General features: G+C 38.4%; 1 protein-coding gene across 1 annotated transcript in view; it reads right to left on the reverse strand.

The window, feature by feature from the left end:
* sh3rf1 (SH3 domain containing ring finger 1) overlaps positions 1-25,847 on the reverse strand; it is a 51,855-nt gene that overhangs the window by 24,830 nt on the left and 1,178 nt on the right. Inside the window, exon 2 of the mRNA XM_084091222.1 lies at positions 23,927-24,486. Coding sequence (XP_083947348.1) covers positions 23,927-24,352 — 426 coding nt within the window. The 5' untranslated portion in view covers positions 24,353-24,486. The remainder of the gene's footprint in view (positions 1-23,926; positions 24,487-25,847) is intronic.

Below are 25,847 nucleotides of genomic sequence, written 5' to 3' on the forward strand. Positions count from 1 at the left end.
TGCTGGGTTCTCTGAAATAGTCATGATTCGCCTCTCACAAAGTAACATGCTCTAAACACACCTCTTAAGCACACAGAATAATGTAAGTTGACTTTTTTTTTTTTTTTTTGCAATCGCGGCTTTGAACGATTACGTAGTCATGGCATCCGTAATCGTGATTAGAAATTCGAATAATTGTGCAGCCCTAATGGAAAGAAAAGGAGATGGTATGCAGGTTGGCAGGTATTTGGGTCGGTAGGAATAAAGGAACAATTGTAAAAAGGATGGAAGGAAGAAAGGATGGACAAAAAATTTGATGGTATGCAGGTGGGCAGGTACTTGGGTGGGAAGGAATAAAGGAACAATTGTAAAAAGGAAGGAAGGAAGCAAGGAAGGAAGGAAAGGAAGAAAGGATGGACAGAAAAGGAGATGGTATGCAGGTGGGCAGGTACTTGGGTGGGAAGGAATAAAGGAACAATTGTAAAAAGGAAGGAAGGAAGCAAGGAAGGAAGGAAAGGAAGAAAGGATGGACAGAAAAGGAGATGGTATGCAGGTGGGCAGGTACTTAGGTGGGTAGGAATAAAGAAACAATTGTAAGAAGGAAGGAAGGAAGGAAGGAAGGAAGGAAGGAAGGAAGGAAGGAAGGAAGGAAGGAAGCTAGGAAGGAAGGAAGGAAGGAAGGAAGGAAGGAAGGAAGGAAGGAAGGAAGGAAGGAAGGAAGGAAGGAAGGAAGGAAGGAAGCTAGGAAGGAAGCTAGGAAGGAAGGAAGGAAGGAAGGAAGGAAGGAAGGAAGGAAGGAAGGAAGGAAGGAAGGAAGGAAGGAATTAACTGGGTCAGTAAAAGTTACTTAGGAAGGAAAACAGGCAAGGTAGGAAGACAGGAAGGAATGATGGTACGTAGAAAGGCAGATTGAGAAAAAGAAAGAAAGAAAGAAAGAAAGAAAGAAAACAAGGGAAAACAAAGAGAGAGAGACTGATGCGGTACTTTCAGCCCAGAGAAGGATCAGACAGTGACTAAGCAGCACTCACCACAGAGAGGACAGACGGTCAAGCCAGACAACGAGACATCTAACTAGAGGGGAAACTGACCTTTCAGAAACCACATCCTTTCTTCAAACTTAAAAACAAACCAAAAAGGAAATAAAGATTAAACTAAGAAATGTTATTTGCTCACAATTCTATGTAATTTGGGCCGAAAGCTTTATTTGATGTAATGTAACTCTGTGCCAAAATCCGACTCGAACAACTCAGAAATCAAAGCTCCATCCGTCTGTGCACCTCTGTGCACTCTTCGAACCCCCTTCTGCTGGCCTCTCTCAAAGGCAGCTGTCAGCAGATCTGCAGATTTACCGACTTTGCACAGCTTAGAGCATGAAACAGACAGAAAGAGTGAGAAAAGAGGAAAGACATGAAATAACAAGGCATAAGATGGAAGGAAAAGAGACAAAAAGGGTAGGACGGTAAGAAGGAAAAGAGAAAGAGTTTGATCAAAAGAATTTTAGGATGGCCGGTGTGTATTTTTCCGGTCTAAGCCTTGCGTGTGAAAACGAAGGGTACTAGAGATTGCTTGAACTGGACTGACATTAAAGAACATTCAGGCTTTTATCCAGTCCAAACAGAGCACTGAAGGTGTGCGTGTGTACGCTTGCCCGTTTGTTAAAGTTACATGAATCTCAAAGCTCTATTAAAAAAAAATTGTGCCCACTTGCAGTCTTTGAGGTTTTCTGATCTCAAGACTCATTCTGGTCCAAGAACTCTTACATGAGACTGGAGGGATAAACACCAGTCTGTCTCACTAAGGATATAAAGAACACGATCAGAACTACAGGATAGTAGTGGACATGAAATTACTCAGCGCTGCACAACTGTGCTAAACTTCTCTCACTGCAGGGAAAAACAACACCACCTTTATTCTTTAAAGTGCTGAAGCAAATGAGATTATAATGTAAACAAGATACCTAAAAATACCTAGTAACAAGATACAAACCTTTGGTGGTTCTCAGAGGGCAGGTATGCTGATTTCATCCTCTCTAATTGACAATTACAAGTGATTTTTCATTTAGCAGATGCTTTACAGTGACTTACAGTTTTCACCACGTTATGGGATTCCCTCAAGCATGGAAATTTGCATTGCAATTTAGCAAAACAATTTCATTGCACCAATCAAATTGGTAGAAGTTGTGATGCTGTCACTAGTAGGCATTCCTTTAGAGTTTTTTTCCCCTATTGGACTTTGGTCCAATCGTTTCAAATTAGATAAATTAGTGGCCAAAATCGTGCAGTGTGAACTTGGCTTAATCATGTCAAAGATTTCCAGGACTAAACTGTTACTGAAAAATTGAGATGAATCAAGAACTATTTGGACTCTGAATTGAATCTAAAGTGCCATAAGATTCCCACCCCTTCTTATCATTGTTAAATGTCTAGTTCAAGGGCAAAATGGTAACCATTCTCTGGTCATTTTATGTGGGGTTTGATTCTCCCCAATAAAAAGGGTGGATAAAGTAGAACTGGAAAACAAAACTACATCACAATATGTCGAAATACATGTGCTAACCACTAGGCCATAACTCCAACTCTTTTTCAGGTAATACTATTGGTAGTGATATATTTAACTGAAACTGAGAGCAAAAAAAAACTAAATAAACAGGGGATCTGTTCTTTAGATTTCATCACACAATTTGGCTGGCGGCGATGTTTGACGTTTCTTAGTGGAGTGTAACCTGCCTATAATTTGTCAATGTGTGACAGCTAGATGTGCCTAATAGACCACTAATGAGAAATGTGTAATCCAATACTAATGAGCTCTCCAAGTCAACAAGCCATCAATCACTATTAAGACTCTAATATCCACAAACATCCCGACCGTCTCTAAATCACTGTTAGAGGCAATCTAATGTCATACCATACAGCCTTTTAGCTCACTTAGGGAAGACCTTTTCTAGCCACCCCCATATTCCTCGTTCATTCACTTTCAATTCACACCCATTTCATCTGTGACATGTCATGTTTTGGACAGGTTGGCAGGGCTCCAGAGTAAAGAAATGACTAGAGAGCCTCTTCAATGAAACAGTTAAGGCCCGTTCACACCAAGAATGAACACTGTAAAGATAACTATAACGATTTCTATATTAGCATTCACATCAGCGGCCTATTTTGTTCTGTTTAATATAAGCGCATGCTGCAGTTCTGTTGTCTGCCGCTTTAAACGCTTGAGCGGTTTAAAACTGAATGGATTCTGATTGGCTGTCAATGTTTTTATCATTCATCAGCTGGAAGAAATCGTTCTGAAAGTAATTCCAAATATATTGTTTCTCTGTACCATTATCATTTGATATATGGTGTGGACTCCGCTATTCTTTTATATTCCGATTGATTTTTAGAGCAATATCTTTATAGTTATCGTCCTTGGTGTGAACAGGCAAATAAATTATTTTACTTGACTTCTTGTCACTTTAATTACATAATAAATAAACATTTCAGTATATAGATTAGGATGACAATTTAAAGTTATATAAAGTATTTAAATGTTATTTACTTAGTATAAATTTGCTCAAACACCATTATTAATTAAAACAAAACTCTGTTGTGGAGATATATCTTCAATTACAGGTCATATGAACAACAAATCAGTGAACAGATTGAAGTCTCACAATCCTAAAGTATTATCAAAGTAGTGCTTCCCAGTTCATAACTGAAAAATTACGTTTTACAATCAGTTGTGAACTCATTAACTGCTCTGAACAATTAAAAAATAAGTCTGATCTGATAATAAACAAGCTCGCAAATGTTTTATGAATCTTCTTCTTTATGACTGACATTCATAACAATCATTCGTTCATGAATCGGACATCGCAGCTGGTGTTGCATTGTTTTATTTTAGTCACAGTTGATGATCTATTAAAGCAGTGCTAAGAGTCAATGTTAAAGGCAAAATTATAATGAGAAAGTCATTAAAAAAAGGTTACACCAGCTGGGGTGCAATACCAAACAGACACTCCACACATCAAATGAATCAGTGCGTGTTTGGAGTTATAGAGGGTGCATTAAAATGTACTCAGTGCGTGGAAGAAGGGCAGTGCAATGTTTCCCTGATGGTTTAGAAAAAAGCTGTTATAGGGGGAGGTTTGGTAAGGCAGGAGACCATCTGACCCCCATCTACATGTAGATCATTTAGCTTAAGAAATCCCTCAACACTGACAAAGATGACAGGAAAAAGAGGACAACTCCCAAGGGGCACAAGCAATCAAACCCATCACACTTTAGTGCTTCCCTCATAACCCTAGCACAATCAGATTCACCAAATGGAGATGACGCCGTGCTATTAACAGGAGTTTGTGCGTGTGGCGTCCATGTTGCTTTCATTACGGCTACATTAGCTGAAATGGGCTGCTAATGGCTCTGTTTATGACCACTGGGAAATGACCTGACCTGTCCCTCATCTGTGTCCTCAGCTAAAAATGGACTCCCACCCACAGCTGCTGCTGAAGCCTCATACTTTTCACCTCAAGACTAACGGGCATCCCTGCTGAAGCTTTAGTGGATAATTACTTTGTAAAGGATGATAGATCAGGTGTGGAGGATGCTGAGTGGGCGCTTACGACTGAGGGAAGGAGTGAAATTGATTCAGTCAATGCAGGGCTGAGGTCTGAATAGCAAAACATCAGGTTTAACCAGGCGAAGGAAACAAATATTCATCTGCAGCAATGATTTTAGTCTGTCATGAACCCAGTAAGGAGCAAAAGTTCATCAGACTGCAGCAAGACCTTGATGAGGAACGGAAAGAACAGTGTTCATGTTAGATCAGAGAGAGAGAGAGAGAGAGAGAGAGAGAGAGAGAGAGAGAGAGAGAGAGAGAGAGAGAGAGAGAGAGAGAGAGAGAGAGAGAGAGAGAGAGAGAGAGAGAGAGAGAGAGAGAGAGAGAGAGAGAGAGAGAGAGAGAGAGAGAGAGAGAGAGAGAGAGAGAGAGAGAGAGAAAACAGTTAGAGAGCTAATCAGGTTAGACATGTACTTGTCCTGTCCTTCTACATTCAACCCTTGACCTTTATATCCAGTAAATGAGTAGTGTTCTCCGATGATCAAAATTTAAATGGGGTATAAGGTTTCCATGGCAACATCTGCAGAAGATCCACAGTTCTTGCTGTCACTTTTATAGCAGAACACAGAAATGAGAGGTGGGGAGGTGGCGAGATGCAGAAGTTTCATGGCATAATGTTAGAAAACAACATTTGCTTTAACGCACTCAGAGGGAAAAAATAGCTCATGGAAAACAAATGATATTTAACCCCTTCATGTGCAAACTTAAGATATATCGCAGACGGCCCCAGATTATTGTTGTTCAACATTCACTGCATTTTAAAACATCACACCGCACCTACTTGCTCGGGACAAACTGAGTATCATTAGAACGATTAAAGACTCAAGCTTCGAAATTTGACCACTGTTTATGATAAAACTGGGTTGCAGTGACATTCATTTCTTAATTTATGTCAGAAGTGCAAAATATATTTTTTTTATTTTGAATAGAATATCATCACGCATATGAATTCTCTCACGTCTGCTTCGGTTTATTTGTGTTCACATAGGCTAGACGCACTAGACAGCGTCCGTTAGGGCTCTTTAGTCCAAAGGTGCGCATATTTGGAGAAATATTGATTTATCACATGTTTGCCAAATATTTTGTCATACAGAATACCATTTTTATTCATTTCACACTGAATTGTGCGAAAATTCACTTAAAATTCAGTTGAAAAATTCATTGATTTGATATTTAAAAAATTACTATTTTATTGTTTAACTGAACTAATAGTAAAATAAAAATAAACATTTGAAATGTTATTGTTTTTCATTTTTATTTTTGAATAAATTAATAATTGATTCCTTTTTATTTTAAGTCTTAATCCACTATTAGTTTAACTGCCTTTTCAACCCTTTAGACAGAAACACAAAAACACACAAATGCAATCTTGTCAACAGCCTTGTTATTTTTATTTTATAGGATGCTGGAAAAAGGGCTGATTGTTTAAATTACTTCGTCTTTTTTTATTAGCTTGCAATGTAGCGTATACACAAACACACAGACATCACACTTTATCGTGACACTGCATGAATGCCTGTGAGATATTATCCCAACACCAATAAACCACAGAACAGAGGAAGAGAGAATCACAAAAACAGGAGGCAAAGTAAAGCTCAGAAAACACATGCGGCTAGCTGTCTGGACCCCAGATGTGCATCTGGACCACGATCACAGATGAAACTGAGCAGAATGGCTTTCTCCTGATCCCTCTTTCCCCAGCACTCTCATTTAACTTATACCTTAGTTATGGCCATGGCCATCCAGTCACACACTTGTGTCTATTTAAGCCATGTGATCATCCCACCAGACATCCACCTCATAACAACCCACACCTGTTCCACAGTCACCGACCTCCATAAAACCTCTGCATTTCACCTTGCCGTGGGGAACCGGACTACACTTTAAGGGCTCATGGGAACCACGGCCGCTACAACTCGATTGAGTCAATCTGCCACAAAACGGTGTGCAAAGTCTCATGGGAGTTGAAGTCCTTTCATGAGATCAAAGCTGCCCAGCCTAAATGTGTGGACAAATGAACCATGAAATAGGCATGTGTAAAGCTAAATTTCAAACTAGAAGCAGAGGCCTAGTTAAGAGGAAAAGAAAAGCCTTTTTCAATGAGTAAAACACTAAACATATGGGAGTACAGAGGAGATGTTGCCGAGGCAGAGACTTTTCTGTAAGCTACAGATTAGTCATCAAAAACTGTTTTAACATGGAGGGGGGTCTGAGCTTTATAGTGGAATTATGAAAAAGTAGCATGTGGTTTTCATGAAAGTTGTGCGTAATTGTGTGTATTTGTAACTAACTTGCTGGAAAAATAAAGTAAATGTGTGCTGCTATTTTGCATGTGGACAGTTTTTCTCTCACTGTGGGTGTGCGTGTAAACTTGCCTGACCTCACTTACTACAGTAAAGACAGGTGGTTTGGGGTGTGATGAGGATCACAGATTGTATATCTTAACACTGCACGGGCAGAATAACACAACCCTCAATTCTACAGCACTGGGGAAAACTTCTATTTAGCATTCAGTTTTAACCTCACCACATCATTTTTATTCATCAACTCATATACCTCAAAGAAAACCACTGACCAATCAGGCGGGTTCAGTGCTTTCAGACCCCAGTGTTCCAAACTGCCATTTTCCCCACACAATTTTGAATGAACCCAGCTTGATTTACACCCTTAAAAGGATCATACACATACCTGTCCGTCAAACGCAACATCGGAGCCTTTTCTATCATGCAAATAGGCCTATCCTTATTTGAGGCAATGTCCGTTTTTTTTTTTTACATTGAAAGTTAATTCAGCAAGGATCAAAATTCACAGACATTTATAATGTTACAAAATATTTTGACTTCAAATAATATATTAGAATGATTTCTGAAGGATCATGTGCAACTGAAGTCTGGAGTAATGATGCTGAAAATTCAGCTTTGCCATCACAGGAATATATTACATTTTTAAATAAAACAGAAAACAGTTCTTTTCAATTGTAATATTCAATTGTAATACTATTTAACAACATTACTGTTTTCACTGTGTATTTAGTCAGCCTTGGTGATGAGCATCAGAGATGTCTTTCAAAAACTCTAAAAATCTAAATCAACCTACCGTTAAAAAACAAAAGAAAATCTCATAAATCCTCACAATTATATAAAAACTCGGGAAGACAATTTATGTTGGAAATTCCAGCTGGAAACTAGTACCTTTTTACACTGTATTTGGGAATGTAGTCTTGTTAAACCATTCTGGAAACAAGTTATGGATGTTTTAAGTGTAAAATATCTTAAACTCCTAAACTGTGTCAAAATAAAAAAATACCTAATGTTTAAAAACGTGTATTTTCTGTTATTATGGTATGTATTACAATGGCAAGTGGGATTATTTTGAGACACTAGAAGACAATAAAAGCCCCAGAATTGAAAGAGTGGGCCAGTGCAATGGTAGAAATAGCATCTTATGAATCTATGCTTAGCAGAACGATGTTAGAAAGGAGGGGTTGTCTCCTTGGGAAGAGTTCTGACACATATTACAGTAAGGTCTCAAAATGAATAGATAACTTTGTGTTTTGTCTTGTACTGCATTTTATTTTTTTATGATCAAAATGTGCATGTAACCCTGTTTTTATCATAATGTTGTACTGCTGTCCCCCATCAACCTTCCAAAAGAAGTAATAAAAAAACAAATCAACCCCAAACTTTTGAACGACAGAATTCCTAAAGGTAACATTTTTGCGTATAACGTATAGACGCATATTACTGGATGTTTCTAGCCTGTTTTGAACCTAAAACCTTTCACTCATGAACCCGAACAATAATATCCAACAATAACCAACACGCCACATCACCACATTGCCTATAAACGCTGTCTTCTGCAGTCTCTGAGTATTCTGTAGCCTATCTCTCAACCGCTATCTCCTTCTCTGTATTTTTCTCTCTTTTTACTTAGCTGACAACACTTCTGGTCTTTATGCACGCTCTCTCTCTACCGCAGCATGAAGCCGTTACAAATGCAGAAATAATGACGAAGCAGTGTGTTTGAAAGTCTGTGAAACACATAATGTGAAGATGAGTGTGTGTGTGTGTGTGTGTGTGTGCACATTAGTGACAAGACAGACTGAGTGAAAAGAGGCAAAGAGAAGTAATTAGCACTGGAGAGTGCATTCTTTTCTCTTTCCCCTCCCACCAATCTTTCTCAAAACCAATGCTTTTGGTGCAGACCAGAGTCTCTGAGTTGGTGTGAAAATCGCCTGAAACGGTGGTCTGAGGTACAGTTCTCTGGTACGTTTTGCAGTTGGAATGAATGCAATCGTTGGTAAAATGCTACTGATGACGTATAATTTGCATCTTTCATGCTCCTGGTCACATTTATACTATAAGCACATTCTTCAAAGCTGTTTATCTCTGAATAAATTGTCTTCAGAGAGCAGCTTGCACATTTCGCATCTCTTGCATCCGCGGCAGACAAATGAAAGTGCTGTTCTGTGCATGTAAAGTTTTGCCGGTAAATCCAATGCGACAAAAACATGAATAAAACAACTTCTCAGTTCCAGGTCGTCAGGACTAAGCAATCAAACTAAATGTAAAAAAAAAAAAAAAAAAAAACGCCTGTGTTTTTCCACCTGTGCTCTCTTTTTCCATCTATTCCTGCCGGTTCTCCCATTCCATGCAATTCAGCTCTACTTCTTATACAGCTTAACCCTCAGAGACGCAGACCCCCTCTCTGTCTCTCACATGTCAGATCTCTCACCTAACTGTCAAGGCTTCGGTTAATTTCATTGGCTGGTTTATTGGGCCCAGAATGCAATGCTCTGCAAGCTAGGTGACGATACAGATACAGCGTGGCGCAGTGTTAATTCAAGATCTTTTTCATAACCAGACATAGAGCAGAGTTACTTGGTTACAATCACACTTACATATTCACTTTCGAACATTCAGAGCTATCAGAGGAAGTAAAAAGAAGAAAAAGAAAATTTGAAAACAGTGGGCTGGTTGCAATGGTGACAGGAAAAGGTCTAATGTAATTTGGTGTGATCAGAGGGGGAGAAGCCTGAAAGAATGAGACTAATGAGGTTAGCGTAGCAAACTTTATTAAAACGCTAAACACACACTTGCACTTTAGTGCCAACAGGCAACGCTGAAGCTGTTCCAACCCGAGTTCCCCGGGCCTGATTAGCACAATATTCAGAGCTGATTCCTGCAGTTTCATGCACACCCACAGAGCTGCCTCTCTAATCCACTTCATAGTGTTACAGTCACACAACCATCAGCACTTAATCACACATCAGCTGAGATAGAGCTAGAGATATGGGGGGGGGGGGGGGGGGGGGGTAATAGAGTCAAAGACAAAAAGCAAGAGAATAAGCCAAACAAAATGAAAAAGAAGTGAAAGGATTGCAAAAAAAGAGGAAAAAAGAAAGTGAGCACAAGCAAGAACAAGAGTAAAAGAATAAAGCAAAAGAGCAAAAATGAAAAGTAACAGCACAAGAGGAAAATGAGCCAAAAAGAAAAGAAATGGCACAAGAAAGAACAAAAGAGAGAAAGAAAAAGCAAACGAGAGCAAATATGGATATGAATGAAATGACATAGTAGAGTGTGCAAGAAAGCAAAAAGTTAGAAAAAAATTGGTGAAGGAAAGGGGAAGGCACAAAAGAAAGACTTAAAGAGAGCAAAAAAAGAAAACTGAGCACAAGGATGAGGACAAGAAAGAAAGAAAGAATGAGCACATGAAAATAAAAGAAAATTGAAAGAAAGAAAATAAGAGAAAAGAAAAAGGATAATAAAAAGTAGGCTAAATAAAGGAATAAGAGCGAGAAAGAGCAAAAGAGTGTGAAAAAGGAGAAAGCAGGATATGAGTATAGGAAGAAAACTAAATGGGAGAAATGAGGCATAAAGGAAGTTAAAGAAACGTCACTCGAGGGACAAATGCAGATGAACTGAGATGTAGAGCCCCCTGAGGACCTCATCTGAACTTTCACAGCAGAGAAGAGCGTGACACACAACAGAGCCACAGGAAAACTCCTCCACACATCACAGTCAACCACAAGACCAGAGAGAGGTGAAGCAACATCAATCTCACACACCAGAAGATCCTAGGAGGAGATCTCGGAGCGGTTTTATAAGCGGTTTAATACTAGAACTCAAAAATATTCTGCATGATTATGGAACAGTGCAATTATTAGGCTTATTATTATTATTATTATTATTATTTATAAAACACACAGCCTCTTCAGAATTAATATATATGGAATATTACTGGAATGTATGGGATTCCAAAACTATTTTTGTTAGACGAACCCCTTTGACCTAAAATATTTATTTGAAGTAACCCCGAGATTTTAAGTGTTTCTAATGTTTTATGAAAAAGTATTTGTAAATTTTTTATTAAATTTATCTAGACATATTTTGGGGGTGTTTTATGCCTTTATATATATAGAGAGAGAGACAGAAAGCAAAATGGTAGAACGAGCCAGGATTCAATCTCGGGTCTCCGAAGCTCAAATATGTGTAATATGTCAGAGCACTGGCTGTCATCTCCGACTACATTTTTATGATGTTCCTTCCTTTCTACAGTTCCTTCACGAACCCACAAAGTTTTGGGAAACCCTGCCCTACAGCAAAGAAACGTCCATCCTGAAAGGATACGGATTTGAGGAGGAGGAAGGGAATGTTTGGACACACACAACCACTGAAACTTCTCAACTATGTGCAGCTTAATCTTTCGGGTATGGGGTCAAAGGTCAGACCCAAAAAAGCCCATCAATCAACATGAGGCAGAAGACCTGTCAATCAATCACCTTTACCCATCAGCATTCAAGACTGAGGGAGCGTCTCCATTTCAATACTAAACAACTCCTCGAATAGAGCTATTATTTATAGATAATTTAAAATGCCGATCAAGATCAAAACAGACACACAAACGGTGAGATTAATCAAATCAGTGAGACCACACACAGTGACGTGTAGATTTGTGAGTGTGGTTCAGTCCAGGTGGGCCATCACAGGTGTGACAGATTTACTACAAAACAGCACCAAAAGAAAACATTACAAACACAAAAACACAGCTGTCAGGAGAGCTCAGGTGTCTTACGAATATGCCACCCATCACACACACACACACACACTGGCATGATGATATATGGATTGGTTAGAGTTTATTGATTGGTGAATAATGACCAGATGTGACTCAGCTGGGAAAGATGCAGAGGGCAGCAATGAATGAATGCATGCAAGTGTGTGAGTGTGTGTATGTATGTGTGAGGAGCAGATGTTGATATTACCAAATGAAATATTCAAGGGTATATCGGTCTAGTCCCACCTACAGATTGAGATAACCTAACCATTTACAATCTGAATGGCTGGTTTAGGAGTAAGAGCATGGAAAACAATCTTTACGTGAATGATCCTAATAGTAATGCTTAAAAATAAAAAATTAAATTAAAAAAATTACAAAATCTATCTTTTAAGGCCTGTTCATTCCAAGGACAATAACTATAAAGTTTTAATAGCCTAATCATTGTAACTCTACACCACAGCTATAACGATAAAGACACAGCTAATGCAAGATATAATCATTAACAACCAATCACAAACATTTAAAGTGCATGCCAGATGACAAAACTGCAGCACAAGTTTACAATCAATAGAATGTTATCTTTTGTTGGCGTGGACACTAATATAGTTTATCGTTCTTATAGTGAACTGGCCTTTACTCTGTGAATGGTCTCCAAAATGACAAGTCATTGATTTGATTCAGCCTAAACTTCTGCCCTGTGAAATATATAACATTAGCAGAGAGAAATCAAACATTAAGTGAAACATACTAATTGGAATAGAATCAAATAAAATCAGAATCAAAACAAGCTTGTGAATCAGAATTTAATATTGATACCCAGTCTCCATGTTTAGTTCAAATTCATTTTCATTTTTAGTTAGAATTAATTTCTCAAATAACTTAGTGTCTCTCAGGCAGAATAAACTGAATGAGGACCAGACCGTGAACAAAAAGTCAGTGCAAAAATAATATCAGTTATTCGCACTTTAATACACCAAAAAATTAAACACTATTTTCAAGCAAACCATGTCAGGACTGAAACTGCAATTAGTCTAGTTTCAGCTTAAAGACATGAGTAATTCCTGACATCGAAGACACTTAAACACACAGAGACAGAGAAACTCACACACCCTTCCCCAAGGGCCCACCGGCGTTCTCCACTAAACAGAGAGTCAGTCTCCATGGTTACGCTTTTAACACCTGATTAGGTCTTTTGATCCCTACCCTGAAATTATGTAACCTCAGGGCAGAGAAATGGACAGTCACACCCAGCAGAACCACAGCAAACACAAACACATCCAAAACACCTGCCTGCGCCGCAGCATGCTAACACACACACACACACACACACACACACACACACCTCTGAATTAGGGCTGGACGGTATGACGGTATATATCGTTACCACGGTAGAAAATGTCAACCGTAACAGATTTTTTATTCCGTGATACCGCGGCATGTAAATAAGTGGCCGTGGTTAACTCGCATGCATGAGACACTGAGATTTGTCAAAGAAATATGGAGAAAGCAGATCAAGAGGATCCACAAAGGAATTACATTTTCTAAAGGGTTGTTGTTAACGTGATATTTTCGGGGAAAAGTCGCAGCAGCAGTCAACTAGAGCAGTGCAGCACCCGTATACAGTTTAGAGGAGTGCACGATCGCAACGGGGAAAGCATGAAGCTTACTTGACAAGTTCATATGTCAATATCGTAACGGATAGAAATAACCTTAAATAATGTATAGTTATCTGCATCTTTCTGTCTCTTTATGTATAGTTACTTTTTAAACACGAAACTCGCATTCAGCATGACACGCGAGCGGTTGCCGTAATGAACAACCTGCTTGTTAAAGCAAATGTATAATCCTGTATCTGAGGCAAAATGACTAAATATGCAGCGCGAGTTATACATTTCTAACTCCAAACAATTGGCCACTGAAACAGCTGATAAAATCTTGCGTCGATTCAATACGTGATTACAACTTGCCACTCAAATTAACCGATCGCATTTTATCATATTTATGTCGGTGTTCACCGAGCTATGTCAAATAATGACGCAGTTACAAGGTGTGTATAATTTACACTACTTAGTCAACACTAACAGTAGCTGCTGTTCGGTTTTCATACTGCTGTTCTCCTAGTCACTTCTGAACTTGTTGAACTTGACACTTCTGAACCTCTCTTGATTAAAGCTTTAGGTGACGGGTTGCCAGATATCGCAAAAATAACCAACCAAGCTAATTTATTATGAATAGAATTGTTCAATATAAAATATTCAGATATTATAAACTGATTGATGAAGTAAAGCAATAACATGAGATTGAAAAATTATTCAGAAACACTTTATTTAAAGTTGAATTGCACCTATGAGTTGGGGGCAGTTCATCTAAAAGTTGATGAGAGTGTTTTGTTTACTATATTTAGCTATAAAAAATAGTTTACCAAAGAAATAATTTACCAAATAAAAGAAAAAGAAAATTCAAACAAAGTGAAGTACTTTCATTTCTAAAGTATTTGGGTTTATTTATTATACAAAGCCCTTTTTGTAGATTTTTCGAGAATAACTACATATATAAATAACTATATCGTGAAATATATCGTTACCGTGAAATAAAATTAGTCATACCGTGAAACAGAATTTTGGTCATACCGCCCACCCCTACTCTGAATACACTCAAAAACAACAGGAACTCACAAGGCTTTTCACAAATATTGGGCCAAACTGTGAAATACAACTCACATCAGCCTCATTTATTGTTAATACGCACATACTCAAACACAAACCATCTGGAGGCCTGTGGGAAAAAGTACGCTGTTGAGAATGACTTCCTGCTAACGGCTGCGAGAGAAATGAGGGAGGGAATTAAAAAAGGCGAAACAGATGAAAAGGCAGAGAACAAGAAAATGGAAGCAAGGGAGTAATGGGTAATGAAAGGGGAGAGAGGGGGAAATGAACTGACACGCTTGCAGAGACTACAGCGGGAAGGAAAAGAAGAGACAAGAGAGAGGGGGGATCTGTGTGCACTGAGATCTGTACAGCGTTGCCTACAGGGCCTTAATGAAGGGGTTATTCGACACAGGCACGGGGTCAGCCAGAGGATGCCGCGGCAACCATGACATCATCAAAAAGGGCCAGTGCGAGTCAACGCTTGCCCGCTCGGCCACAGGAAAAAGCAAAGGGGCGGGTCAAAGGAATGTCACTTGTATACGTGCCAGGACGCAATAAACAGCATTCCTTGTTCCTTGCGTAAAACACCAAGTACCGCCAAAAAAACACAGAGAGGCGAACACAAGCAAACAGACTGCTGAGAAGAGGCAGAGAGAGAGGAAAAGCTTTACACATCAAAAGAGCGGCCCGCAGAGTTTAGATTTTAGGGCTTTTGGGGTTTGAGGAGGTTTCCACCAAGGAGGTTGCTCTCACGAAACTGTCACTAATGGACAAACGCTTTGAGCTGAACGGTCCCAAGCGGTGCGTGTGGGTGTGCGACCGGGTGAAATGTTAAGGATTTCTCTTGTAATCTGTAGGGTATGTGGGGTAAAGAGAGAGAAAATGAACTTTGTTCATAGCGATTGTAGTCCAGCACTCAGACAGACGTTTTGGGCTGTGGTGATAACAGCTGGGGTTTTTTATTGTTGTTGCTTAGCATCTCACACTTGATCAATAAATAACCAGCTAACTTTTTTTGTAATAAATAACTTTGAAAAAGCTTAATAAACATTTAAATCACTCTTTCAATGCCATGAAAATCGCAAACTTTGACAAATACTGTCTATTACTGTTATTCTTCTGAAGTGGTTATTGTTTACCGGTGGACTGATAAAAATGTGCTTTCCAATCCAAGAAATTGCCGTTAGTCAATCAGATCTCAGATTTTGAGAAATTATGGACATTACAATGTTGTTTATGGTTTCATGTTTAATTTCTTTTATCAGTGACAAAAATGACTGAAGAAAATCACTAGTGGATTCAATAGACATTGTGTCAATTTGCAGGGTAAATAAGAGTTACAGTATCAATTATTATAATGGGATGGGATAATCAAAATACATTATTTAAGTATTTAAATGTAAAATCTATTAATTGAAATAATAATCCCGATCACAATGTTGAGGGAAATAAATTCTATATGAGCAAGCCATCTGAAGAAGAGACTAAGCCTTAACCCACAAGGCCATTAAACCAAGCACTCGTTCGTCAATTAAACTTAAGGCCTTCACCATTTTGCCACTCATATCAAGATATTAGATTTAAAATGCGCGCTCTGGGCTAACACAGCAGCTGCTAACGCTTTCTCACTGCCAGATATGGAGATTCATTACATCATTCCTTGATCCAAAGCCGCTTTAGAATCTGATTAAATATTAATACATTTCTGAATGCGTGTGTGAGGAAGATCAAAGAGTAGCTTTGAATTGCATTGCTGCTCTCTACCTCCTGCTCCAATGCTGACCCCAGTCACATGACCTCTCACATCTGACCTACGACCCATGAGCTGTTCCTCTTTGTTTCATCTCTGACAACCTAGCTGACCTGCTGGCCACAGAGAGCCGAGTCCCGTCGTCTCAGAACGGGAGGAGAAAGTGATGAGGTTAAACCATCATTATGTTGCCGCACAGTTTCCTGAGTCTCACAGAAAATCAAGACACCAGTGTTTCCTGCTGAGTTCTGTTTTTGCTGAATGTACACTACCGTTCAAAAGTTTTAAAGAAATTAATACTTTGATTCAGCATTGATGTACAGTAAAGATATTTATAATATTACAAAAGATTTATATTACAAATAAATACTGCACTTTCTATTTATCAAAGAATCCTTAAAAAAAACACTGTTTCCACAAAAAAATTAAGCAGCCCAACTCTTTTTAACAGTGATAATAATAAGAAATGTTTCTTGAGCAAATCATCATATTAGAATGATTTCTGAAGGATCATGTGATTCTTTCATCGCAAGAATAAATAACATTTTAAAATATATTCAAATAGAAAACGGTTATTGTAGACCAGGGTTCACCAATCTCGGTCCTGGACTTTCAAACAGGCGTGTTGGAGCTGGTTGGAGCTAAACTCTGCAGGGACAGCGGCCCTCCAGGACCGAGATTGGTGAACCCTGTTGTAGACTGTAATAATATTTCACAATGTTTTGTGACAAAATAACACTTTTGAATGGTAGTTAATAACATAGGCTATTTAAACATTTTCAGCAATAAATAAATATTGATTTCTGTTAATATCAAAAGAATATATTTCAAACCAGACAGTTGTACAAACCTTAACTATACAAAACAGGTCTTGTTCATTTCGATACACATGTCATGATCAGTAATAGAATCAGATATTAAATGATTAACCATTCTGACTGATTCAATGAGATCATACAATAAGTGATTCACCCGACTGATTCAAATGGTAAGTTTCTGAGGTTTTTTTGAGCAATTCATTAAATAATTGGTTCACAATAAGTCACTACGCTAGTTGTGCTACGTGTTTGCATTTAAAGTATAATTTTACTATAAAATCAGTTCAGGAAACATTGCGAGACAGATCCGCATTCATTCAAACTAATAATCAACTCAATGAACATTCTGCCTCCTACACAAACTGAACACAAGCCTCTTCTCAAAGTCTGTTCATAAAAAGGTGAACCCCAGGCGGCATCCAGGCAAGTCATTCACAAACACACAAATACATATGCATCACACGCACAATAAAACTGCTTGTGATTAGTCAGCAGGCGTCCCTCTGAGTTGTTTCAGCGAAGTGGCTTTCTGAGCTCTGCGGTAGGGAGAATCACCGAAACAGCTGACATTCAGCCCTTCACCGAACGTGTCCACTGGTGTGGAGTGAGCTGAGAGGAGCAGGTCTTCTCGATTTATTATCTATGGGAGCTGAGAGACAGGCACGCACAGGGGATTGTGGGATTGACAACAGATTAGAGCGAGTGGTGAGAGCGTCAAAGAAGATGAGAAATGTGTGACTTTATGCAAAAGCAACTTTTCAAGTAAGAAAAGCAGACAGCTTATCGCCGTGAGGTGAAGGTAGACATCTATCATGATCTGCCGATAGTGCTGGAGTTTCAAGATTTAAATCATATCGTTACATATTCAGATTTCAAATAGAGTTTATATACACTAACATTTAAAAGTTTGAGGTTTAAAAGTTTTTTTTAAAAGAAATTATGCATTAAATTGATCAAAAGTGACAGTAAAGAAATGCATACTACAAAACATTTCTATTTCAAATAAATGCTGTTCTTTTTAATCTTTTTGAATCCTAAAAAAAATTTATCATGACTTAAACGAAAATACTAAGCAGCACAATTGTTTTCAACATTGATGTAATAATAATGAGCACCAGATCAGCATATTAGAATGATTTCTGAAGGACCATGTGGCATTAGCTACATTTACATGGACACCTTTTGTTTCAATCGGAATTAATTAATTCTGATTTATGAATCGAAAGTGTGAAAGTGATCGGGTTGATGATCGGAATTGATTTTTTTCAAGCGCTTCCCGTGCCCAAAACAAGGCTTCTGTTGATGAGAGAACGAAACAAGGACTGGTGGGCAGTTTTCCTGATCCACTTCACAGACGATGAGTGGAAAGGAGAAATTTTAAATGAAACAGCCATTTATGACACTTTATCCAACAACAATAACAACAGTTTGCTCCACGCGTCATACGCCATTTCATTGTCACAGCACATGCGCAGTGCTTTCCGGTTTAGGTTTTCAATCCGATCAATTGTTTACATGTTCTTTCGATCGGATTAGAAAAGGTTTAAACCACCCCTTACAATCTGAATGAAATTTTAATCGGATTTGGCCAATTCATTCCGACTAATGTGGTTACATGTGAATTATTTACTCTGACTGTGCTACTAGTCCGATTACAGTCGGATTATTAGGGTCCAAAAACACAGCTACTGAATCAGTAATAGTTGCTGAAAATTCAGCTTTGCCATCACAGGAATAACTTACATTTTTAAATATATTTAAATAGAAAACAGTTCTTTTAAATGGTAATAACATTTCACAATATTACTGTTTGTACTGTATTTTATATCAAATAAATGCAGCCTTGTTGAGCATAATTAGACTTTTTTTCAAAAACATAAATGACTGATCCTTAGTCCTACTCTTCATTCTCTTTCCCACCTATTCAGCCTCTTATTTAAATCTAAAAGACAGCTGTAGGGGTTCGTACGCCTCACGCAGACACACAGTGTATGGCGTTCACCCCTTCACTGCCCTGAGTCTGTCAGATCAGAGGTGGCCGCTAACAATAAGCTGTTATGCATCTGTCTGCTAGACCGCACCTCCTGCTATTCTTCAGCTCTGATAGAAATCGGACGGAGAAAGACAAAATCAGAAAGAGAGAGGTGAGAGGGGAGCGGCACCCTTTGCCCACTGGGACTCATGGGTATCAGTGCGTTCTTTGATCTTTCAGCTTTTCAGCGGCTCATGGAGTCCACCTGCATGTCTCCGCACCCCACCTCTTTCCCCCTCAGAAACACTTGAACCCACTGGATGAGGTCCAGGGATGGCATGGTTTCAGCTTCAGACATCCAATGCATACCTCACGCAAAAGCATTCACTGTTTGGGACACTTGGGGCATTTGATCACTTCTTGTGGTTTTACGGATCAAATAAGTATCGAATGACTTCCCATTTCAATTCTGATTCACAAGCTCTCATGATTCATTTTCATTCTGATTTGATTTAAATTAATTTGAGTAATTTTCTGTTAGAATGTCCATTCTATATATTATACAGGATTAGACATAATAGTATGTCTTTTGTATCAATTCAATCCATGTTTTTAAACTATTCATTATAGTCAGCAACTATTCATTTTGAACTATATTGTTTACAAATCAGAATAAATTGGTCAGGTTGTATATTTCTGATTAATTATAAAGGCATGGCTCAAAAGAGTCATTTGTTTGTGAATTATAATAAACTGGTCAGGTCATATGTCTCTGATTCATGAATCTGACCACACTTGTCGCACAGTATGTTTCTGATTCCTAAGAGTAATTTGTTTGTAAACCAGGCTACATTGGTAACTTTGTGTGCTTCAGATTCATTAAAAAGAACAGGAGAAAGTCATTTGTTCATGAATCGGACTACACTGGACAATCACGTTCAGTAAACACTGCAAACTCGTATTCAGACTTGGACTCTAAAAAGTAATGGTAACCTGTTACACAACAACAAAAGTAAAAAGTAACCTGTTACCACAACTTAAAATTCATGGATGCAAGTTAAAAATTCTCATTTATTGATTTAATTAAACATTAAGTTTTTAAATCATTGTTTTTTTGACATACTAATGTTGATCATTACATCAACTCTTGTGTATAATTTAGACTCAAATTATGCGTTAACTGATTTTTTTTATTTTTTTTTATTAAGTTGCAGTAACTTAATGAAATTGTCTTGATGACTGGATTTTGGGCACTGGATAGTTCCCAGCATGCTTTGCATAGGACTGGATAAGGAGAATAAATGTTGAAATAAAGTGTTATTTTTTCTTTGTTTTTTAGTGAAGGGAAATACCTGTTATTGTTTAATGTTGTTTTATAGTTCTACAGTTCTGAGTTTCTGTTATGTTGAAGTTTTTGTGGTTACTTCTGTGGTGAAAAATAGACTACATGAAGGCAAACACTACACTGACTCCCTAAACAATAACAGCACTAATGTTAGTGATAATTAATATCTTACTTGATCATTAAATTTAAATGCTAAATAAGTCACATTAAGCATGTGCAGTGATAGCTGTGGATTTTAACTGAAATCAATACGAGTAATTGGTTCCAGGGCTACAACTCAAGTACTTGGAGGTTGAAGCAACTTAATTTTTTGAGTTATCAGCCTACATTTTTTTTTTTTTATATATTTTACAAATTATTTAGTTATATTTAACTCAATGTAGTTTGTTGGTTCAAAGTTGACATAACTCAAAAAGATTGATGCAAACAGTTTTTGTTGTTGTTGCGCAGGTGCTGAAACAGCCACATAATACAACATTTGACAACCAAGATCTCAGGGGTGTGGATGTCTGCATATGCGTGTATCCCTGAACCAGGGAGGAATTCTTCTCCTTAACGCTAGTTTGCTTCCATGCGTGAGTGCGTGTTTTGTGCATCTCCAAAGCAGAGCATATCATGTGTCAGATTTAACAAAACCTCTCTGAAGACCTAAATAACAGACCTGCCACTCACACAATGCTCTGTTATCATGTAGTCTCAGATGCATTCCTGGTCCTTACACCCCCTCTGAATCACAGGCTCTGTTTGAAGCTACAACTGCTGTAAAAAGCCCATTCCTCCGGCTGCTAGGCTGTTTACAGCATCTCAGATACACCCTTAAATAGGTTGGCGTGCGAAAACACAGTGGGCACAAAGAGAGAGAAGATAAGAAACAATCACTGCCAAGTTTGCGCGTGCAAGAGTTGAAAACTTTTTTTTTTGAATCAACGAGTTTTAGAGTTCACAGTGCTGATCAACCTTACATTACCTCACTTTGTTGAATTCAGTCGGCTCTTTCAAACAGCCTAATGCTAATGACTGTGTTCTTAAAGCATGATATGTACACTGACAAGCTAATTAGATAAGAGTGTGTGTGGGGAAAGTCAATCAGATTTGATTATTTTCAGAGATGTAGTCTTGCTCTGAGGGTACTTTAGGATAAGGAGGAGGTGCTATTGTAGTGATGCCAACTAAAGGAAGAATACGTGCAATCACAAACAAAGGCACATTTAAAAATAGTGGGTTTGGGATTCAGTTCAAGAGTTTACAGAAATAGAAAACAGACTGAAAATATGAGAAGTGATTTTATCATCCAATAACTGAATCTTCAAAATGTAAAGAAACGTGAAATGTGAAATAATCCAGATTTAAATGGACATAATGTAGAAGTAACCAACAATGGATGATATTCACAGAAAAGGGGGTCTAAGTATCTTGTGCTCAGCAAGGCTGTATTTGATTAAAAAATATATTAAATATATTGTGAAATATATTTAACAATTTGAAATAACCGCTTTCTATTTTAATATACTTCAAAATGTTCATGTGACGGCAAAGCTGAATGTTCATTAGCCATTAGTCCAGTCTTCAGTGTCACATGATCCTTCAGAAATCATTCTAATTTGTAGGGCTGCCCCCAACTAAAGATTTTCCTAGTTGACTGTTCATTTTACATTGAAGTCATTAGTCAATTATTAGTCAATGTCTTATTATTATCAATGCTGAAAACAGTTGTGCTAATTGAAAAAGTAAAAAATAAATAATGTATTAGTTTCGAAACATTCTAAATGTCTTTACTGACACTTGATCTATTTTATGCATTATTTAAATACATAATGAATAAAATTCATGGCAAAAGAAAAAAAAACTTTACGAAAAATAGCATTACCGTAGATTGTGGGGGAGACAAAGAGTGTCAAATTTAGTGAGTCAGAGTAGAATCCCCTGATGAGCTTCTTTTGAAGACAGGAAAATAAGATTATCTTTAAAACTTAAGTTTGTTGAATATGAGAGGGACGACTATCTTATTAGGCCAATCCAGCTGTCATTTCACAGCACTGATGTTTATGAACAACAAAAGGAGGATATTAAAAGATTATAGACCGGAGATGTCTGACTTAGAACGCCGCCACCCATCATGCTTTGGGTGGAGGCCTCTTTCTGTCCCATAAGTCTGTGTGGGAGAGATGACAGAGGGCTTGATTGTAGGGACACCTGTGTTTTGTTACAGTGCAAAACCAAAAGGTGGAACACAACAAAACACACAATCACAAAACTGCTGCTATGACAACTACCCTGATCCGCAGGGACACTTTGTTTGAAAGTTATACTGGCAGAAACGTGTGCGCTCTCACTCAGACACAAACAGCCACAAACACAATGGTGTCCGCTTGCAACGTTTTTGCTTCCTTTTTTTTCCCTCCCTCTCACGTAGAAAAAAAATATAAAGACATCCAAATACACAAACACACCCAACAACAAAAGTGCTGGATAAGATGCAGTTAATGCAACTTTCTCTCAGCAGGGAAGAAGGCTTACCTCAGCTGCTTGAGTTGCTTTAGAAGCAGCACAATGCCCTGAGCTAACAAGATTTTCTCTAGTTCTCTCTAGTCTGTTGGGGCTGCGCAATTAAGCTAAATAAAACCGAAATCACGATATGGCTTAGTGCGATTATCAAATCGCATAGGCTGTGATTTAAATGAATAAATATATGCACCGCCGTTGCATATTTCAGGGTGAACTGCTGGCACTGTGTTAAAATTCACGCGAGTAGCTCATGATCTGTTGAGTTTGGGTTGCATATCGTGCATTTGGGAACGGAACATGCGCCAACCATTAACCAAACTTGTAATGAGAAGTGCTTATTAACTGGCTATTGTCAAAAAGGAACGCCTGTATGAGTTTCTTTCTTCTGTTGAACAGAAAAGAAGATATTTTAAAGAATGTTGGTATCCAGACAGTTGGTAGCCAATGACTTCCATAGTATCTGTTTTTCCTACTATGGAAGTAAATGGGGTCCATGAACTGTTTGATTTCCAACATTCTTTATAATATCTTATTTTATCAGCAGAAGAAAGAAATTCATACAGGTTTGGAACCACATAAGTGTGAGTAACTCATTTTTGGGTGAACTATCCTTTTAAGGGCTCTCTGGGGTTTTTAGAATAAATGGTTTTAGTTTCGAAAATAAAGAAATTAAGACGCCACAATTGCAGTATCTAGGTCTTTTAATCCAAATTCACAAAAAACGAAATGGTGCGATTTCAGCCAGACTAAAGCATTTACATGACTATGACTGCTCTAGTCCGACTGAAATCGAACTTAAGTGCACATAAACGAAACATCAGAGAAAGTGGTTTTTTCAACTCCTAGAAACAGTCCACCCAGTATTCATTTTCCTGAATGTAAATTAGACTCATCCTAAACAAACTCTTTATTTAGAGTTCATTAACCAAAATAATGATATAGATGACAGAGTGAACAAGAGAGAAACATTTCAAATTCCCTAAACACCCAATTATTTCAGAGATTTTTCTTCACTTCATATCAAGCTTGGGCTTTGCTGGAAGTCTCCATGGTCTGATTTACACCAATAGTGCGGTACCACTCATGACCAGACGAGATGGGGCAAGACAAACAGTTCTCCACCGAGATAACCATTAAGCTAACAGAACTCCTTTCATTTAAGTTTTTCTGCATGTAAAAACAAGTTAACTGTATCTGATCAGATTTGTCTGGTATATGGGACTGTGTGAGTCCAACAAAACCATCTAAACTTACCCTAACTGGAGTGCTCTTGGCCTGGACCCTCTGAGACTGTGCCCCCGTGGGACCTGGTTCCCTCTGGCCAGCTCCGGCACCCTGTGCTCTGACACCCGCCGCTGCCGATCCATTAGTACACGTGCCATGCATGCTTCCCGTCCTCCTTGGCCTCTGCTTGATGCCGTCCAGTAGCCGTACCAGGAGGATGTTGCTAGGCAACTCATCCACGCCACTCTCCACTAGCGTGCGGCACTCCGGGCAGCGCAGTTCTCCTCGCGACCCCACAATTCCAAGCAGGCATCGCCGACAAAACGTGTGCTGGCACGGCAAAACCTTTGCCGTGGTGTCCAGTCGCTCCAAGCAGACCGGACACTCTAACAGGTCCAGGAGCGCAGACTCATCCATTTTCACACTCGCACAATCTTTCTCAGTGTAGTCGTTCATTCAGTCAGTTTTGTCTCTCCAAAGAGAGAAGCGCATGATGTGGGAGTGTGGATATAAGGTTGCTTGGAGGGAAAGGCCAATCCTGCTGTCACGTCACTCCCATGCCGCAGTCATGATCATATCTCTAGCATTCACTGCAGAGAATTAAAGAAAAAGATATCATATAACACTTATAGAGCATTACATATATGCAATATATTTGGTGGTTTCAATAGCAGGCGCCTGGGAAAGCAATGTAATGAAGATGTTTAAGGGAAGTGTCATAAGAAGCCTAATTTCTGAAATCCAGGATGTTCAAAAACATCTTTGAATTTTAAATGCACAACAAACTTGACACAAACAGCAGTAGAACAGTATGAACTGGAGCAGAAAATAAGCTTGAAAAGATGTCATCACCAGGGACGGGAATCATAAGGAATTTAATTAATTTGTTTCAGATTCTGGCTCCTCTTAACGATTTTGTTCCCTGATGGTTCTTTTTATACTTCTGAGGAAGAAATATTTGGAAAAAACTGCATTTAATGCCAAATGATGAGATAATTTCAGATTTTAAGAGAACAGATATAAATCATTACAAAGTAATACATCTAAAACAACTCTTGCAAAGGAAAGACTTTTAGCATAAGTGCAATACAATAACTATATAATAAAAATAGCAACAACAAAAAAACAGGTTACATATGTAATTAATGATTTGATCTATTTTCATAAAATACCACTGATTAGTACAAAACTCAAATTGTGTATATTTAACTATACACGTTGTCATATAAACAACCAGTCCTTAACTACAGTGATTAATGTCACACAATCACAACATAACACAACGAAAGTTCTGACCGAATCGTACACTAAAATGAATCAATTCATAAGAGTCACTCAGTCGGGAATCGGACCACACTTGCAGCCGTGTAATTTTTGATTCACTAAAAAGGAACCGGTTCATAAGAGTCATTCGTTCGGGAAATGGACTACACTGGTCACGCTGTAAAGCTTCGCGCTGCAGATACAGAAAACAAAACTAGTAAACACTGAAGGTGAGTCCCAATTCGCGTACTAAAAACGAGATGTGGAATGTTGGAAACTTCATTTACTTAACTGTCACAGCTTTCCTATTTTTAAAACCTTATAAAATCCATACTCAAATGACCCAATGTAGCTACACTATGCACTCATACTATGTAGCCTATTATTCCATTTAGCGTATGAATTTTATGAGTTAAAAACATGAGAAATGCAAGTTCGACAACCGTTAATAGAACAGACCGGCCGAAAATCATTCGGTTCAGTATTTTTTTTAATGGAACAAGTACTGGTTCTCGGGTCTCAGTCCTACACACAGTCCCCAAATGAACTTGGCAACGGGAATTACGCTTAAACAACTAAATAAGAGTTACCGTCGCGTTTGGTCGGTTGGCGAATTGAGCCTTCGTGTCTAAACTGCAAATATGCTCGCCCCCGTCCCGTCTCTCCTCGAGCCTCATCCACTACTATC

Source organism: Abramis brama, assembly GCF_963993115.1.
Source record: "Abramis brama genome assembly, chromosome: 18".
Taxonomy (NCBI): Eukaryota; Metazoa; Chordata; class Actinopteri; order Cypriniformes; family Leuciscidae; genus Abramis; species Abramis brama.